General features: G+C 36.4%; 1 protein-coding gene across 6 annotated transcripts in view; it reads left to right on the forward strand.

Moving 5' to 3' along the window:
- SPOCK3 (SPARC (osteonectin), cwcv and kazal like domains proteoglycan 3) overlaps window positions 1-20,668 on the forward strand; it is a 164,947-nt gene that overhangs the window by 103,830 nt on the left and 40,449 nt on the right. For all 6 annotated transcript variants that reach the window (XM_066186018.1, XM_066186023.1, XM_066186021.1 and 3 more), the window contains one exon: window positions 15,827-15,941. In XM_066186018.1, the coding sequence (XP_066042115.1) occupies window positions 15,827-15,941 (115 nt within the window). The remainder of the gene's footprint in view (window positions 1-15,826; window positions 15,942-20,668) is intronic.

Here is a 20,668-nt window from a genome sequence, read left to right on the forward strand (position 1 = left end):
ATATTAGCCTATAAATATTTATTTTTATATCTTTTCAGTGATGGGAGGATTTCATATTCTGTGCTGCCAGTTGCATCAAAACAGAGGTCCTTGCCAGGTTATTTCAAGAGCAATGTTTTTAAAAATTGACTAAAGACAAATATTTGTGTTCCTGTACTCCAGGCAAAGTTGGTTTCATTGTGTCATCAAGCTCCAGTAGGAGTTTATATGGCACTTTTCTTGTATTTAGAAAGCATTCATCAATGACTCTGGAAAATTGTGTAATATATTTTCTGAAAATAGGTCATTAATAGTAATAGTATTGTAGAACACAGCCAGGCAGTTGACACTTGTCAGATGGATGCTCTTTTGGGAGTATACCCTTGCTTTTCAGGACAGGCCCGTGAAATGCTTGAATTAAGTTATGTAATTATAGCTATTTCATGTATGTGTTTTGCTTTGGAAAGCAACAAAAAGATGATATAATAGGTGGACTATCTAGGAAGAAAAGTTATCTCCTAAATTGGGCTTTTCCAGAGTCAGGTAAAGATATTTTGTTTCCCTCTCATTTTTGCAGTCCTGGTTAGGTTTACTGTTTTCTTAGCTCACAATTAGTCTCACGAACTGAGTGTAAAAGAAAAGTAGCAGGTGTAAGATATTTGTTCCTAACATTACGAAAATGTTGAAACTAAAATATTATGTGCTGAAATGTTGAGTAATCAAAGTGAGTATTAATCATTGTCTGAGAAGAAATTCAGTATAAAGTGATCCTACCATTTCCTTGGCATGATGGTGGTACAATTTTTACTTGCCTTTAATACATATGCAGTATTATTTAAATAATATTATTATTTAAATAATACTGCATGTGTTCTGCGATCGGTCTGTTTTTACGTTATGCATTTCTCTAAAATTTGGCAATTCAAAGTGCAGTACGAATTTTTACACTACGAATTCTTAAGGAGTGCTGTCTCATAATGCTTTAGTACCCCTATATACTTGACGTTCTCCATGAAAAACACTGCCTGTTTGTAGCTTCATCTTTCCTGGGATTAATAGGGAAATAAAAGGACATGAAGTGCACATCAGAAGTGCAACCCAGCTGCTGCCATTCTTTCACCCAGGGAGGCAACTCACTGCTGTGCAGCACACACTGTAAAACTGGGGTAACTGGGGTGAGATGTTGATGCTCAGGCTTGGATGCTTCTGTTGGAGCAATTCTCCTATATTGCACTATATTGTAGCTGGTGTTCCAGGAAAATGTCCAAGAGGAAAAGAAAAAAAAAAACAGTCTTGCAGATGAATCTTGTTTTGGATTTTGCATATTCTTATTTCAGTTCTGGTATTTGGTATAATAGGCTGAAGTTTTCACTCTTTAAGTTGAATGCAGTTGACAATTAGTCCCACTTCAGCAAAATCTAAACACAAATAGGATCAATAAACAGCACTTGCAGTATTTTGAAAACACAGCAGAGATAACTTAATCTTTAAATTATGCCCATTGCCCCATGTTTTCATGCCAGAATCTCTTTGGCAGTTCTATTGTTAGCAGTAATTTGCTCAAGATGGCTTCATATTGATAGTAATTTTTAAATGAAATTTATTTTCTCCTACCTATGAAAGCTTTATGTTATTGATGACAGCCCTGTGTGTTTAAATAACAATAAAAATTGTGTTTTTCAAAAGTATTGTGTCTAAACTAGCTTCTCAGACTTAGATACAACCTATACAGAAAAGTAGTCAGAAAAGAGGATAAAAATCTTGAAAGACTCCGCAGATAGACAGGTATGTGGATTTAGATATTTTAAATATTGACATACTTTCCTCAGTTTCCCAAATTACCATTCCTTTCTGTGAGGAGGTTTTAAAGAGTGGGGGATAAAGTTGCACTGTGTGAAGGAGTGAGTTTAATACTCCATTCAAGTTTTGTTTATAATTTTGCATGAATCTGAAATAGATTTTTATTCTCAGGGCATTCCATACTTAACATTTTTCTTCTTTAAAATCATTGCTATCTTTATTCATTTCAGGTATCTTTAAAATTTTAACTTCATCATCTCTATTAACTTAGCAGTGTGTTTGGTGTAAGACGGCTTTTGGGGAAGAAACAAAAAAATACATATTGGGATTTTTAATCTTTGTTGTTATTTTAAGGATTGTGATTTGATGTAACTTAAATTGATTTAAATCTGTTAATTATCGTATTGTGAGCTTTCAGGTCACATGCCTGAGCTGTTGAAAGTTCTTTTCTGCTTCAGGGGAGATTGCTAGAAACAGAATTGCTATTACATAGTAAGTGAAAGTATTTTTCACAAGCCTGATTCAATGTATGTCAGTCTTACTTCTTAAATTGGGCTAATCCACTATGCCTTTCCATTTTTATCTGCCTTGTTACTAAGCAATCTGCTGTCTTATCTGTCAGTTGAAACACAGCCAAAAATAATAAGGTTAAATCATTGCCTGTCACCTTTAGCAGTAAAATAATGTAATCTCTCTGAAATAAATTGTTTGACAGCATACAGGTATTTTACTTCTGCAGCTAGATGAAGCAGGTTCTTCCAGGTGCTCTACCAGCGCTGATTTGTTTGTCTAATAAAAATAGATTTTGTCAAATGGGGCATCTCAAAATTGAGATTTGTGTCTCTAGCCCAAGCAACACCCAGCCAAAATCACTCTGCTCTAAGTGGAAAAAATTAAAACCTCCTACAGACCAAATCTGGGTGGTACTGTTAAATGAACTTGTGGCTGAGGTACACTGGCAAATAAAAAATTGTTGTTTGTAAATGGGGGAGGGGGGGGTACAACCTCAAAAAAAGCCAACAGACCATGGCTGGCCCTTCTTCTGCCCCATTCTTTCCCCTTAAGAAACTCCACAATGAAAAACCTGTAAAAAACTTTTCTTGAATGAGACTGTGTGATGATGAATAGACAGTGAGAAAAATAAAATGTATCAATCTTGATGGATCCTGGAATATACTTTGGGTCTTTACAGAAATAGTAGAAACTGATTGTTTATTGTTTAAATGCTTAAAAAAGGCAAACAGTGGAAAAAAAAAAAGGAGATTGGCCAAAGTTGGAAAATCAGACATGGATGGGTAAAAGCCAGTAAGGCCTGAAATTTTATCTGGAACCTTCATATTGATAGGATGTGGTTTTCAAAAAAAAAAAGCAGAGAAATATCAAAAGGGTGACTAACTTTATTTAATCCATATTTTTAAATGGGCTGATGTACTAAAAATTCCAAATTATATCAAATTATACATAACTGATCTCTTTATCTACTGCATTCAAAATAGATGCTAAAACTGTAGAGAAAGAAGGCAATAACTTAGATAACAAAATGCATTACCGAAACTTTACTACTTTAAAATTCTGAGCTACTCAGTTTTCGTAGACTAGGATAATGTATTTATACAAGCAAGAGTTGAATTTGATTCCCTTTTTCATTTCCAGAATATCATGTTCATTTAATATAAAATTATATCTTGAATTTGCATTAAGAGATACCTAAACTTTAATACTTCAATGAAAATAAGAAAATGCAACCTTATGGACTGGAAAGTATTTTCCAAAGGCTTCACCTATGTAATTCTTTTAAATGGAGGCGCACCTCAGAAAGGATGAGATGCTGACCATGATCTTAAGGGTCAGGATTAAAGGGGGACAGGTGACATTTAAGTGGGGGACTGCTACTGGCCACTCCACCAGGAAAAACAACTGAATGAGGGCTTCTATAGACAAATAGGAGCAGCCTCACTTTCACAAGCCCTGATCTTCATGGGGGACTTCAGCTGCCCTGTGGGAGGGACAACACAGCAGAGTATAAGCATTCCAGGGGGTTCCTGGAATATATTCATCAGAAATTCATTCTCCAAGTGATAAAGGAGCCAAGAAAGGGGACCTACAAGAGAGCTGGAGAGAAACTTTATGCAAGTGCCTGTAGTGATACAGTAAGGGAGAGCACTTTTAAACAGACCATGGGTAGATTTAGGTTATATATTAGGAAGAAATTCTTTACTATATAGGTGGTACGTTGCTAGCCCAGGTTGCCCAGAGATGTTGTGGATGTCTCATCCCTGGAAGTGTTCAAGGCTAGCTTGGAAGGGCTTTGAGAAAAGTAGATTTATTTGCCCATGGCAGGAGAGTCTGAACTATAGATGATCTTGTAAGGTCCCTTCCAACCCTCAAATGGACTCAAATGGAGTCATACTGTGATTCTGTGTGTGTTATTTTAAAATGGTTTTATGTTTTTTTCTAGAATAGAAAGCATCTAGGCTGTAAGGAAAAAACAATAAAAGAATAGGACAAACAAGTAACTGAAAGAAGTATCAGTGTTTATTAAAGAACTATTATATGCTGCCAAATGGACACAAAAAGGATGTTCACACAGTCAGTGTCTGGGCAAAAAAGAAGTTTATTTTGGTTTTAGGGTTTTGGTAGGTTTTGGAGTTTGGTCAGCGATTGGGCCATGAGATTGACACCTCTCTGAACCCACTGATCAAACCGAAAGTCCCATCACAGAGAGGAATGGGAAAACAATTCACTTTGTTACAGTGCTTAAGAGCTCCAGTACAAAAATGTAAACATCAGAAGGATGAAAAAATCAAAATGACACTTATGTCACAGCAGTAGGATATGGATACAAAATTCTGCATGTAAATTTGTGTGTTAACTGTTAGATGAGACAGCCAGTAAAACAAGAGAAGTCACTTCTGTAAGGGAAGTGGAGATTATAGTTAAAGATTAAGATTTCTTAAACTTTAGAGACATACATACATGCGTGGAGAACAGTCTTTCTCTGAGAGGTTTAACCATTAGAAGTTAATCTTTTGAAAATAGTATTAAAAATGTAACTAGAATTACTGCTAAAATAATCCAAATCATTTTGGCACAGTAATTCTTTTCCAGAAAAATGTATCCACATCATATGCATGCAGAAATGCATAGGAGCTGAACAGAGGAATTTGCATATAGTTAGCCTTGTGGAGCAGAAAACAGTTCTGTAAAGAAACTAACAGAGAGAAGGGTCTGGGGTGTTGAGACAATTAGTAAGGTTCTTGTAGTTGCTGGAAACATTGAGGCACTGAGAAGATAGTGTAGAAGTTAGAGATGAGCTGTGTCAGTTGCAAGGAGATCAAGGGACACAATTGCTTCAAATTTACCAAGTGGAAGCTCATTAAAGCATGTGGTTTTGGTGGAGTAGAAGATAAGGGTGCTAATAATTCAAGAGATAGGTGGATTTAGAGAATTTTTATGATCTTGGAAAGCTTCTGTTTAGGCATTTATTTCTGAAAGAAATGGAAAGGAAGCTTTTAATAGGGTGAGAGAATGGTTAAAAATGACATGAAGTGAAATAACACCAACCTAGGGAACAGATTTTGAGAGTTTATAGTAACAACCTATGATGAGAATGGGGTTAAAGAAGTCAAGATGGAAACAAGCAAATGGCACATGAGAACTGGCTCAGATCTTGGCCCAGTGAAAGCATTCTGTTGCAATTAGCTACAGAACTGCAAATAAAATGAAAATTACTAGAAACAATTATTCAAATTAAAATTTTTAAAACGTGTAATTAAATTTAGTAATCAAACAAAACAAAAGTTTTTAGCTTCTAAAAAATATTCTTACGCAGTGTTCATGCAGGCCACGTTTGCATTTTGAAAGAAGCTGAAATGCTGTGAAATTTAGGTTTCGGACACCATAACAGAGATTTAGACCAGCAATGTTGTAGTGCTATAAACTAGTCATACTGGCCTGGAGAAAAAGAGAAGCTTCAGTCTTTTATTTTTGTCAGATTCCAATGAGAAAAAAATGTCTGTAACATTAAAGAATCATCTTCCAAGTCTCTTATTTTGGGTTCGTTTGTTGTTTTTTTTTCAAATTTGTAATTTTGGCAAGCTACCAATGAAATACATTAAATGTGAGCTAGTTGCTACATGGTAATTTCACTGAAAACAAATTCAGACATATGTCTGAGTATCAGAGGTAGGTCCTCATTGCATCATAGCAATGTGTCAACAACAGCAAAAAAACCATCTTAGGCCACCATGGACTTACCAGAAAAGAAAAATAAGTATTGATGTAGCAAAATCTATCACTTTGGCTCTTCATTCAAAACATAAAATATGAAAACTTGGCTTTTTGTTGTCCTGGTTGTAATTGATATGTGTTTGTCACAGAACAAGGAAAATTTTTGCATGTTTTAGAAATCAAATACTAACAGCATGTGGGGGAAAGACTTAGGCATGGTTCTGTGTGCCTCTACAAGAAAGATCTTTTTATGCTCAAGAAGAGATATGTGGTCTACCGAAAAACAGTCATGCTTTGGAATGTTAATTCCCACTTGTACAACACTGTGTTTCTTTCCTGTCAGAGTACTAGTATGAATGTGGAATTTCATGAATATTTTTATCACTAATACCACATGGAGCCTTGTATTTTGGACAGTTTTACAAATTAAATCTAGTACTTGAAGTTCAAATTAATATTAGCATATATTTTTAGGTGAGCAAAAAAGCAGAGAGCTGTACAGGCTCTCTGATGAGAAAACTGAGAGTGCCTAAATGTTTCACCTACTTGTAATGAACTATATAGTATTTATTTTTCCTCTTTTTTTTTCTTTTTCTTTTTTTTTTTTTTCTTTTTCTTTTTCCCCACAGTTGACAAAGAATAATTTAAATGTCTTTGCAACTTTGATGGGATACCTCGGTATGGACTGTCTATGTCTGTGCATGTTGCTGTTAGTACTTTTATTATTTTTCCTGTAATTGAAACTAATGAGCATGCCCTTTAGATGCTATTTTAGCTCAGATACAACTTTATAAATATTTCAACTTGGATATAATTGGATAAATTGAACTTGTTTAATTAGCAATGCAATCAGCCAGCATGTCTTAGGAAGTCATATCACATTAAAAATACAGCGATAATGCATGCTAATAAGGAATAAGCAAATTGTTTTAACAAAAAATTCTACACTTTTAGAAGTCATTTGTGTCTTGTTATAGGGTCTTACAGCTTTGCCATTATTTCTGTGTTACTATTGCCATTATTCAGAAATTTACATGCCAGATGTAAATTAGTGAAGAGCTTTACTTACTGATGTTTGAACCAATATAGTCACCTATTTTTAAGATAGTTGTGTAGGGGAACGAAATGTTGTTGTTCACCTTTAAAAATTTTCTTTGAATGTTAGTTTTCAAATTGGTAGTGGGAACTTCAAAATGTAAGGTTAGTTTCATCTGAGCAATATTTATTTTTCTGTCTCTCAAGAAAATTTCTCCAAATTGCAAAATACTGAATGCCAGCAATAGGGTGCACCAAGCATCTCACATACAAACGGCGTTGAGTTACGTTCTGTGCATCTCCAGCTCAGGTGGGATCAATATAATGGAGAAATTTGAAACAGGGAGCCTGATGAAGTGCTGAGGTTTGGACTATATAGGCAAGAGCTCTTATTCAGAGCCAGAATTTATGGATTTAAGTATATGCTTATATATGTCAGAAAGAGTTTTTGTTTGCTTGTTTGTTTCGTTTTGGGTTTTTTTTGGTGATAAGCATGCTCACTAGAAGCTTTTAGTAAATTTTGAGACTGCATCAATGTTTATATTTTGGAGTAAGTCAGAGCACAATATAATATATTACACAGTTATATATTTTTAGCCCTTTAGTAAGTTTTTTAAAACACAATAATTTTTTTTATTTGAAATACTTTTTGCACGATTTGTTGTATTCAGGGAATATTGAAATATTAATTTGGATATGAGGAAATATATTACTTTTTTGCACAAACACTAAAGGCATTATTATTAATTATTCCTAATTTACTAGAAATAGTGTATTTCAAATAGGGATTTACCATTAATTAAGCTTTGTGTTCTTACTTGATGGTATAAAATATTAGTTAGCCTGTTTGCAATATGTATAGAATAAGATAGTGAGATGTATATATTCCAAACTGAGCAGGTGTCTAAAAATTCAGACTGCTGATTTTAAAAGCAGATAAGTTCTTTGAAGGATTTCCAGAAGCTCCTAAGCATCATGTGTCTTTAAGAGCCTCTAAGCAGGAAAGCAAAGATAAGTAGGTGCCTAATTTAAATAATCCCAGTAGGCATCTATTGGCATATTTCTGTGACTTAATATGTGTTCTAGGGTGTCTGAAAAAGACTGAATAACCAGTTGACCTGATTTCAATGATTTCAAGCTTTTAATTTTATGCTATTGCACTGCAGAGCGCTGAAGAAAAGAGATAAGGTAAATGGGAAGAAAACTGTTCATACAGGTTTTAATTTTTTTCACGAAAATAGCATTCTCTAATTCGTAGCTTCATAAACGATGTATCATCGGTTGTCTTTCAACCACAGAAGATTTTCTTTGCTCAGGGTCTTGGTTCAGTAGACATATTGCCTATTTTTCTCTGATCAAAGTGCTAGTTGCATGTCTTTATGGTTAATATATTCAACAGTTGTTTTCATTTTAAGTAGTACTTTTTTTTGCCGAAGATTTTTTTATCCAAATTCCTATTTTAGGTGACTAATACACATGCTAAAAAAGGCATCTGTTGATCTAGGATGTAGATCTGTCGATGCTTCATGGATAGATTTGCCCATTAATATTTCCTTTCCTAAGGTTGAATTAGTTGAAAATGTGGCCTCTCGGCATTATGCCTAGATGCATTTGGCTTGAAATTCTATACCTTCTTGGCTGCTTTTTGTAAAGAAATTCAAAATTACATAAAATTTTCAAAATTAGGTTTACCACATCACTAACTTTGGCCATATTTTCACCATCACTTAAGCCAGCCTAAAGTGATTGCAAGAAGCAGTCCTTTACTTCTCTTCCATGTATCAGGTATATACAAATGGTCTGCGCTGAACTGGATCTGGAACATACCTGATCAACACTCACCCTACCTGCCATCTTTTTTACCACTGAGTTAAAAAAGATACTTTCTTTACACATTTGACTTAGGCTCAAATCTGAGGCCATAATTTCACATAACAGTTTGCACCAAATACAGCAGAGGCAAATTTTGTCCTGGGGAATGTATGTAAGCTTTGTGAAATAGGAATAAGGTTTGAAAATGGGGAACGTGGATAAGAAAACAGCATGAAGATAAGTTGAAAGCACACAGTACTGAGTAATCAGAGATTATCTGTTCAGCTGTCCGACATACCAGCTTCTAACAAGAGAGAGAGAACATCTGTATTATGCATGGATGTGGGGCTCTATGGGAAAGATTTCTACCTGTGAAACATATGATGCAGGGAAAAAAATAAAACTTTGTGGTATTCTAGCAAAGAGCTCTTTTTCAGAGATCCTGTTGATTGCATCAGACAGAAATCTCCTGACCATGAATTGTTGATCATCTAGAAAATACATACAAAAGAAAGAACTGTGAGCATGCTTTGGTGGGAACATAGAAACTTGAAAGGATATTCCAAATAAACCCAGCAATTCTATTTGTAGCATATAAACTGATAATTATCAGAAGGAATCTGAATTTAATTATTTATGTGTGTATTTTTTTCTAGAATTGGATAGTATACCCTGTTTGGTTTTTAAATGTACAAAAATATCAGGGACTTGTACAGAGCTGTCGTTGAGATAAGGTGCAATTACAGGTGATGGTTACTTTTCAAAGATGAGACACTCTACAGTTGCATAAATATTCATTATTGTTTGTCTAAAAAGTAATTTACTGAGTGCTCGGTATTAAATATGATGGTGTTCTAGAAAGCATTTCTGTAAGTATCAGCATTTTAGCAGATGAAAATATCTGAAACACTTTTAACAGTGAATTCACATTTTGTCCAATATTGCAGATATCCTTCTGTTTAGAAAAGGGTGTCTTATACATTTGGCCAAACTTCAGTCTTTCTGTGTGAAGGGCTTGAAGCACATGATGGACACAGTATTCACTGGATATCTAGATGAATATCTTGGCAGCTAATTTCTGCTGACTTGTGTGCTGTAAAGGTGTACCAGTTCTGCTTCCAGCTGCCCAGGGTTTATACAGATGGAAAAGAGGGATTGGAGGGTGGTGTCTGCAGATTGTACCTCAAGGCTTCTGTTCATTAGCTCCTGTTCTTTGCTTGCCAGAGAAGTCACAGGTATCCTCATTACTTAGTTTTAGTTAGTTTTGTTTTAAAGTCACTAGATGTTCCTGTCAAGACAGTACTGTTGTGGAAAAACTTGCACTGAGGTTGTAGCATTCTCTAAAACGAACAGAATTAAGTCTGTGAGAAGAAGCAGATTGATAACATTAAAGGAAATGCCAGAGTCAATGCTTCACAAGGACTTTATCTTTCTTTTTGGGTGGACTTATAATGCAATCCTAATTCTGTTGCTTTCTTCCAGGGGGCTCTTCACTCACATAACACATGGAATGGACATACTCCCTTTAATTTAATCAGGAAATTGTTGTCAGTACACTCTTAGGTCTTTTATTATATGGTAGCCAGACAGTCAGAGTAAATTTCTCATATACTTGAATGTGTCTTTATTCCTTGTACGTTTTGAGAAGTCTGCAAATAGCAACTAATTTACAGCTGTCTCACAGACTGTCCCTCTGTGTGATATGTCTTTTTACAGATAGATGATGTTCTGCAGATGAAAGCAAATAAATGATATGTGAGATGTGAATATCCAATTTAAGGATTTTTTTGTTCATATTTCACATTGCAAAGCATTTATATATTCAATTAATTTTTGTTTTATAGTTTATCTAAAAATATTTACCATGTTCTCAAATAATATGTCAGGTTCTTAAGAGCTCAGGAGAACACAAACACACTCAGTACCAAACAGAATTTTGCTGAAATTATCTAGGATCAATAGACCAGTACAAACATTACTTTTCTTTCCTTTTGTGCTGTCTCCCAGTTCATTCATTACACATTTTTCAAACTCTTCAGTAAATGAACAAGATTTATGCAAGCAGTAATCTCTTGACACTGGTTCATTCCTGTAGTGGGTCTGTACTGTACTTCCCAGCTGAATAAGCTTTATGCAATCTGATCCACCCATGTTCTCAAAGCACGATAAGCTGCACAGGTGTAATTCCTGATGGATTTATCTAAGCCTGGTCGTAAAGACAATTACTAAGATTCAAAAAGCTTCTCCAAGGATTTGTTTTAAGATGTCACTACCATTCTTAAAGAGCCTGCCCTGCCGAGTATCTAATTTGTTACTTCTCTGCCGCAATTCAAGACAATTATTTCTTGTAGCATTCATCGTGGTATTCTTTTCAGGTACCTTTCAGATGTCTTTTGCCTATTTGACAGCTGTTCTGTGAATCGTCTTCTCTAAGACCTTCAGCCTCTTTTTGGGGACTATTTTTCAGGTTTCTCATTATTCCTGTTACTTCTTTTTCAGTTAATTCCTCTCTTGTTTGAAACCTTGTCACAAGCTGTACAGTGCTGCTAGAGCTGTGGGAAATTATCTTGCTTGTTTTGTAGGTTGCACTAGCATTTGTATGTCCTGGTATAATGTTTTTAAACACCGCTCAACTGTTCTTAATGATCACTAGACTTCTATTTTTCCTTTAGAATGGATGTCTAGCTGATTGCTCCAGCTTGTTGTTAATATCTTGATTATTTTTTTTTTCTGTGTAACAGTAGACCACAGCAGTTTTCTGTATTGAATTACTTTATATTTTAGCCTATTTTTAAATTACTACTATTTTTATTATATTTCTATCTCCTAAAACTCTTCCATGTTTAATAGGATGTCCTTTAGCTCATCTTCCAACCCTCTAGAATCACAGAATAACCTGAGTTGGAAGGTACCACGAGAATCCTCATGTCCATCTCCTGGCCTGCACAAGACATCCCCAAGTGTCACACCATGTGTCTGAGAGCCTTGAACTCTGCCAGGCTTGGTGCTGTGACCACTTCCCTGGGGAGCCTCTGGGTGGAGAACCTTGTCCTAATACCCAACCTAAAGCTCCCCTGACACAGCATCAGGCCATTCCCTTGGGTCCTGTCACTGGTCACCACAGAGGAGAGATCAGCGCCTGCCTGTCCTTTTCCCTCATGAGGAAGCTGTGTGCTGCAGTGAGGTCTCCTGTCAGTCTTCTCCAGACTGAACAGACCAAGTGACCTCAGCCACTCCTCATATGGCTCCCCCTCAAAGCCCTTCATCATCCTTATGGCTCTCTAATAGCTTAATATCTTATTTATGTTGTGGCAGCCAGAACTGCCCCCAGCACTCGAGTTGAGGCTGCCCCAGTGCAGACCAGTGGAGACAGTCCCTTCCTTGCCTGGCTGGCGATGCTGGGCCTGATGCCCCCCCCCCCCCGACAGGCTTGGCCTGCCTGGCTGCTGGGACACAATGATCCAAATTCAACTTGCCATCAACCAGGACGCCCAGTTTCCTTTCCATGGCACTGCTTTCCAGCATCTCATTCCCCAGTTCGTCTGTTCATCTAGGGTTGCCCCATTCTAGGTGCAGAATCTGGTACTTTTCTTCGTTGGTCTTCATACAGTTGGTGATTGCCCACCCCTCCTCTTTGTTTAGGTCTCTCTGCCTTGGAGGGAGTCAGCAGCTCCTTCCAGTTGAATGTCATTGGCAAATTTACTTCATATACGTTTGAGTCCTACATCCAAGTTGTTTGAGGACCTTGAAGAGCACTGGCCCTACAGTGCAGCTGTGTGGAACCCCATTAGTAACCGGTCACCAGCCTGATGTACCCCTAATGTTATCCCATTCACCCCACAGTGCTCTGTGTCCAGCCCATGAGTTGGGTGCTCACCCACCGCATGATGGGCTCGTCCTGCTGTCTGCTGGACACTTTGTCCAGGAGGGCACTGTGAGAGACAGTATTGGAAGCATTATTGAACTCAAAAAGGGTTCTATTGCCTGGCTGCCCTTGGTCAGCTAGGTGGGTAACTTTGTTGTAAAAGGAAATTGTCAAGTTGGACTTCATTCTCGTTAAGCTGTCCTGCCTGTGATCAGCCAGGATTGTGACCAGTGATTGCATTGTCTTTCATATGTCTTCCTTTAACTCCCAGAGTAATCTTCTCCATCATTTTACTGGATGTAGAAGTAGGACTGGGTCAGCATTTTCCAGCTTTCTCTTAATTCTTCAGATTCCCAAGACCATTGAAAAGTCAGTGAGAGAGATCTGGTTAGGAAATCAGGCAGCTCTTTGAGTACTACCCTGGCATGAATCCCCTCACACCGCCCCTCCTTTTTGACCTCTATTTCTCATTGTGTCCTCGTAGCCTTCATGTCAGTGATTTCTTTTTCTGTGGAGTTTCTCAGGTATGTTTCTTGCTCTTCTGCCAGTTTAAGAGTAACATTGAAGGAAGTTTGACTGTAATCTCGGGAATGATGTCAAGAGGTTTGAACCAGGGTTCTGTTCCTCGTGTCGTTAGCTGCTAATAGGAAATTGTCAGAACTGCCTTGATTCATTTCCAGCTTATACAAGCACTGTGATGTTGCTTTGTTTCTGAAAACAATGAATATATCTCTGCTGCCTGGCTGTCCTTAAAATGAGTTCAGCGAGGGTAAAATTTTATCATACCTGTGAATGGGAGTACTGGTTTGGAAGTGTTGTGTCCTGACCTTGCACTCAGTATCTCATGTATCTCTGCCTGTGCCAAGGTGTTGAGCATTAAGTTTGTGTAGTGTTTAAAAGGATAGTATTATTTGCAAATAGGACTGAGTAGACCTCCTTTTTCAAAGGAAAATAAACTAAAAAGACTAAACTGGCAACTCATGATGAACTCAGCTGAAGCACCTGTGACGTATTTACTAGTCTCTTCAGCAACATTCGAGTGAGTCAAAGTTAGGAGCATTGGAGTCTGTAAAAAAATAATCTCTCAAAGGAAGGATTAAAGAAATCTTAAGAAATTAAATAAAAGTACCTCTTTTTTCCCTTCACTCTTCATACTCTGTTTCTTAGTAAATCAAACCTGGAATGGGTTTATATGTCAAATATTAAGTGGTGGTCTCACCAATTAGAGTAATCATAGCCTATAGCACAACTCTCTGTAGGTTTGAATCCTTAAACTACTAAGTTTGAATAATAAAAACTCTCAGATCTTAAAAGAGTAGAGCCATATCTTTTTAACAGAGATGAGTGTTAAATTAGAGTGATAATCCATTCCATGAACTCCAAATATTGGTTTGAGCATTAAAATGTGAATCAGGTTATGTACTTTCTGGAGGGAGGGCTGGTGGACATCATAGTAATGCAAGCACTCTCCTGTACAGCCAGGATAATTGAGATAGAAGTAGTATTCAGTTGTTTCAAAATCAGCATGGGCAGATATTTGCTTTTCTACCATTTTCTAGTCTTTTATGAGATATTAGTGCTGTAGAGCTTTCAATTGGAACAGATATGTTGGTGTTTTTTTAGGAGAATTAAAAGGTTCTATTAGTGTCATTTTCCTTTAACCATGCCTTTTTGGCAAAAGGTGACACATTCAAAACCGAAATACAATAATGACTTTATTTAGGTACACGTAATTTGAGGTAATAATTTCTGTATTTTTAGTGCTGGCAATGGTGCAAAAATGTACTATTCTGATACAGTGATGCACTTCAGGTTATGCAAGATGTAGAACTGCGTGAGAGTGTGACAAGACTAGAAGTCTGACTGCTTAAAAAGCTGATAAAGTTCTGTAAATTCACAGTGCTTACATCTGCGTACTAGTGGGAACCTCAAGTGCAGTCTTTCAGGAGGCTTCTTGATTCTTTCTTACATAGCTGCAGCGCTCCCACCTCTTACATATTTTTCGGGGAGAGAGAGAGAAACTTTGACTTTAGCATTCTCTTGAAATACTGAGAATCATATAATGGAACTTCATTACAGTGAAGTTACGTACCCTAATAAAATACAACTCAGGGAATAAAAGAGAGACATTTTGGTGAGATTGTTCTGAAGTGTTGTGATGCATAGAAAACACTTCATATTTTCATTTGTTACTTGAACTGGTTTTCTGACTCATATGCTTCTGTGTCCTTTACCTATTTAAAGAGACATTTTGGCATCTTTTGTTCAAGGATGATGTGTTCTCCATAACAATTTTTCTTCTTTCTCTTTTTGAAAACACTCTTTGTAGATGCTTCCCTCCCTTGGTTTTTTGTTTTTCCTGATAATACATTGCAAAAAACATCCCAGAGAAAGATCTCTATGCAAAGAACCTTTTTATTGGAAGAAAAGTTCAGCTTTTCAATAAGAGTGGCAGTGGCTTACAGTGATATTATTTTCTCTATATGTGCCTTTTAGCTACATTTTTTTAATACACTTGAAACAACAGTTTTGTTTCTCAGATATAGTTAGCTTTTATGTGGTTTCTGGATTGGAGCTGTAAGTACACAGATCAGAACCTCAGAAATTAATCTGTTTCTGTATCAGAAAAGATGGGCACTATGCAGAATTACATTAGGCACAGTTTTTCATTTCATTCACTAATGCTTTTTACCAGGATACTGGCATCTTAAAGATAGAAATTCTATAAAAATTTATGAAAATTGACTGTTTATTGCTCCTTTCAATAATGAATGTTGTTGCTGTGTTTATTTGCTCATAGAATACAGATTAAACCAGTGCAGTCTACTTCCATTTAGCATGGATATTCAAATTAGTTTCACACCACAAGTGTCTTCATGCTTGAATTGAGTCTGAAACTGCAGCCAGGCTAGGAACCAAAAACTTTGTACCTTTTTTTAATCTAATTTCTGTTAGGAAAGTAACATATACTGCAGAAGACTTTTCTTTGCACCTGTCTGCAAAGATTTAAGCATTTCATGAAAGATTGCTTCAAATTTCTTAGAACTGGAATTATTTTTAATAAGATATGTTTATATTAATGATAGCTATTCTGTCTCCTTACAGTGCAAATTAGACTATCAAGCCTGTGTCTCAGGAAAACAGATTTCAGTGAAATGTGAAGGACGTTGCCCTTGCCCTTCTGACAAATCCACAAATGCAGGCAGAAATGACAGGAGAGGTGAGTGATGGTAATTTCTGTGATGTTTTTAATATTCGTTTCCAGAAGGAAGGGAGATTTTGCACATGGAATATTACAGTTATCAGAAACACTCATTATTCTTGAATAAAAACAGCTTTATTTTGTTCAAGGTTGTTTCTTTGCCAAGGGTTTTGAAATTGTACCTATAGTAAAATACCATGGTGTTTTTCAAATGAGCTATTGTAGTATGAGTTTCTGCTGTTCTTTATTTCATTTGCTATTTAATACTCCTTGAGATGCTTATAGGTGTATTTTAGACAGGAAAATAATTCCTTGCTCCTCAGTGTTTTTAGTTGAATATTCAGGAAAACCAAGTGTGATAGAAAGGATGTCCTTGTTGCTGGTCATAGGAGCAAGCAGTTGAGCTATGGAACTGTCAGTAGGGACTATATTATATAAGCAAGTTCATTTGAAAAATGCTCAATAGGAGTAAATCAGCTTCCTTTTGGAGCACCAATGAGATGACACTGCTGGAAAACGAAGTTGCTTTGCAGTGCTTCTTAGCCATTGGTGCAACTGGAACAAACTGGAGAGAAAAAATGGTGGCTGAGCATATTTGTATTTCAGTGACTCCCAGGTGGTTATGGCAGGTGGTTGTTAAACAAAACATGATACTGTCTTTGGTGCTTCTGAATAGAGAGCTGTCTTGAGGTTGTAGGAGCCATGGACCTGAATCTGTCAAGAAAAGCATTGGAGGTCTGCATTTTTAAAGTTTATTTAGACTGTTCTCTGTTAGATGCCTCTTTTTGTTCTTTCTGAGTAGTAACACTCTTGATGAGTAAAATGCATTGAAAATACAGCAAAATTAGTTTTAAAGATGATGGTTTTTTTCGTGTAGCAACCTTATAACAATAAAAGAAACAAATATTGCCTTCCTGCATTAACGTTGATATTTCATTATAGTTTGAAGCACTATTCTGGATTTATTGTGCAGGATAGTCTTACTTTCCATTATAAGCTGTAGCTACTGCCAAAACGATTTTTTTTCCTAGTTTAAAAAACAAATTAATGTTCTTTTAACAATGAATGAAGATGACCACTATAAAGATTAAACCATGTGTGGGCATACAAGTCAATTAAAAAACTGCTCTGAAACACTTCTTTAGGTCCCTTTTTTCATCTTTGGCAATATAATTGATTGTCTAATTAAATATTAATTGAATATGTGTAATTAAATACTCCCTGTGCTGTAACCCCTCTGCAAAATGATAGTCTTAACTTTTTTAAAGCATTGATTTCCAATTTCATATAGTATCTTAAAAATAAATAGATAAATATGTCATCATCTTACATTGTTGAATGAAATGAAAAGTACTGGAAGACCCAGCATCGTGTGGCTAATGTGGTCCCCCTGATAAGATACAGTGAGTGTAACCTTAATGTGATTGCAGCATCCTCTAGCAATAATTTCTGTGTCTTCAGGATGGATATAGGAATATTTGCTCAACAGTGGGCATGAAGTGAAATTAAGATAATGAGGCGAAAAGCATCTCTCTGTGTGTAGCAGGCCTACCATTCTCTAGTGTTAGTCTTTTAATATGCTCTCATTGCCCTTAGTTTTTACCAAAATAATATCAGCATTTTCTCTGCTGGAAGCTGTTTCACCTGATGCGGTTATCTTTGTACTTGTGTGTATTTGTTCAGGCATATTTACTTTTTCATACTCCAGTGCTAAAACACTGAAAAAAATCTAGAGACTTTTTTTTTCTTTGCTTCAGAAATTAGAATTTTTTAAAATTAAGAAGGACCTCTTCTTGATGATTTAAGTTTCCAAGGAGTCAATTTTACTTGTCCCTAGTTATGTAAAAGAGAAGGAAAAAAGCTATCATGGGTATAGGAATTAACACTAATCCTGTCCTGACAGATTTTCAGGCCAAGCAAAATACAGGGCTTTTCCAAATGCTACATTTTGTTGCAATGCTGAAATTTGTTAATATATTTTCTTTACAAGGCCAAAAGCCAGGAAACTTGAGAAACATGAAAGTGAGCTGCGTAACATTAATGAAATTTCAGCTTTTATTGTGACAGAATACGAAATTTCTTACAACAGAAGTTCTTCTAACAAAAGTTACAAGAATACAATTTTGGTCTTTTTCCATGAAGTGTTGTAGTGGATCGACTTGATCTTTGAGATCTTTTCCAAATTAAATGTCTCTTTGGTTCCATGATTCTAAGCTGCATATACATATGTCAGTTGCTTACAAATTTGGTGAAGCCAAACAGGCAAAATAAGGTTACTGTTCCTTTTTCAGGGATAACTTAAGTGTTTCCTAAAATACATCCCCTACCTAGGCTGTTCAGGACAATCTTTTCAGATTGAAATTACTGGGTTTTTTTGGGGTATCTCTGGAGAGCAAACGATGTCTATGAACTTGCCCAAAATAGTCTTGTTGTGGATCCCTATACTCCTCTGAAGAGCAAAGTTTAACCAGTATTCAGAAAAACATATTTTCTTCTTAAAATGTATGTGAAGATAGTAATGAAATCATAGGATCCTTTTAGTTGGAAGTGAACTATGAAGTCTGCCTAATCCTTTTCTCTGATAAATGCATTAGGCAGGTGAGGGAAACCAGGCTTTTGTGAAGGCTGTCTCATTTTAATGATACATTTAGAAACATTGAACCCAGTTGACCTGCGGGGTCTCTTAGGTTAAATCCATAAATGAAAGGGCTAAGAACTTGCTTGGTCTGGATCTAGATTTGTATGTGTTAAGAAAAACAAAAGTTGCAAACAGAAGATAAAAAACAACAAAACAAAACCCCACAACAAAAAAGCCCACAATAAAATAAAAATCTTTACCATCTTTATTTTGAATGTAATTTGGGTAAAGCAATGGATATTATGTAAGCTATAAACTACAATTGGTACTCCAGTAATTTTTAAATAGAGACAGAAAAGACAAACTCAGGATGACAAATGAGGTGGGGGGGACATCTGTGGAGAATTAGAGGCAGTATTAGGGGAACACAAAGTTAGAAAGAAATGAATATGGGGAGTACTGAAGAAAGGGAGGGCTTAGGAAGTTGTGTAGAAGCACAATGAGAAAAGAAGGTAAAGCAGAATGAAGGGGAAGCACCACCACTTGTGACAGATGTGTTAGATAAGAGACACATGAAGGAGCATCTTGTTTTGCAAGCACAGCCGTTGCCTCATGTCCTGCTTTTGCCCCAATATCCTTTTCAAGTATGTGCCAGGATTTGGGGTATTCATGTCATACTGAGTTGCACAGCTGTGAATTAAAGGATTTTATTGAGCTGGAATCTGCAGATCTTTATTTTCCTAAAGCACTTCTGAGCGTTTATGTGGAACCAGAAGTTAGGGAGGATTCTGTGCACTGCACGTTTTTACTAAACCGAGGAGTCTTTTGTCCCCTTGGCAGTGTCTGGGCACAGGTTTTTCTTTCGGACAGTGGTCATGGTCCTTTTTCGTTGAGATGTAGTGAACCCTGTCCCTTGCTTGTCCTGCTCTTCAGTCTGATGGGTAAGAACAAATGCACATGATGCAAAGTGTGGTCAATGAGGACCACAGGTGTTTCTGCAGAAATTTTGCCAGCTGGTGAGTGTATGGCTGACAGCTCATAGCTGTGGTTAAAGACCTTCGAAGGTATCTAAGAAAAGCATCTATTTTCAGTTATCTTAAATTTGCTCTACTCCAGAGTACGTACATTGGGAAAGTTTAATTATTCTTAAAACTAAAAATCTTTACAAAGTGCTTTGTTTTATTTCCCTGTTGAGCTGCACTAATATTCTGACAAATGTGAGCTGTGACATGCCCAGGATCCTGGTCTCCCAAACAGTCTATTTCAAGGATTTGGCTGATGTGTACAACATCCTTCTTGATTATGTCTCTGGATATTTTCATCATAGAAATAAGGCTGTGTTTCTGCCCTGACACCGGGTCAAATTCAGCTGGGACATGCAGTCACACCCAAAAGCTCAGGGCCAATTGCAGGCCCTGCAGTTTAAATGGAAAAAGCTGTATCACTGTTGGTAAAATACTGAATATTCATTTTTATTAGCTATTGAAATAGAAGCATTCATTCTCAGTAATTTTTGAGTTAATCTCTAATAAATCCTGTGCTGAGAGCTCACTTGATATTTTCACTGAAATAAGAGATTTAGGCTTACATTTATGGCAGAAAAAATGGACTTCTCTTTCTTTCAGCATTTGAGGAGGACTGTGTAGGTAACAAGGAAGCTGTTAAACATGTCATATTCTTTGACTCTGAGCTTTTCCAGAAGGAGGTGAAAAAGCAACATTGCATGCTCTAAGTATTTTCAGTTAGCATATCTGAAAGACTTTAATGACAGAATATGACTGCTCTCTCAGCTGCATCCTGTTTTATACTGAATACTGCCGAATTGTTAATTGCTTTGTAGAGACGGGGATTTTGTTCTGTGTGCATCGGTGTTTGAAAAACAAATAGAGGGACAAACAACCAAGCAGCACTCTCCCAAATCCTCTGATTTAATTTGCATAGCATCATCTTTTCAGTATTCCACTACTCTTCATATAGTACAGGTATAGATGCCAAAAAAGAGTTTTTGTTTTGTTTACATTCAGAGAGAACACTGACTGGTTTCCAGACTTCACAAATAAAGAGATTGAGGGTCAAAAATACCACACTGTTAACTCCTTAATCTCTACTTTGCATTTCTGCCTTTCAGTGACAGGTGCTACTGTTTTGTAATACCCTTTTTCTCTTT

Source organism: Chamaea fasciata, unplaced genomic scaffold, assembly GCF_029207755.1.
Source record: "Chamaea fasciata isolate MVZ Bird 193981 ecotype frontalis unplaced genomic scaffold, bChaFas1.0.hap1 SCAF_6, whole genome shotgun sequence".
NCBI lineage: Eukaryota > Metazoa > Chordata > Aves > Passeriformes > Sylviidae > Chamaea > Chamaea fasciata.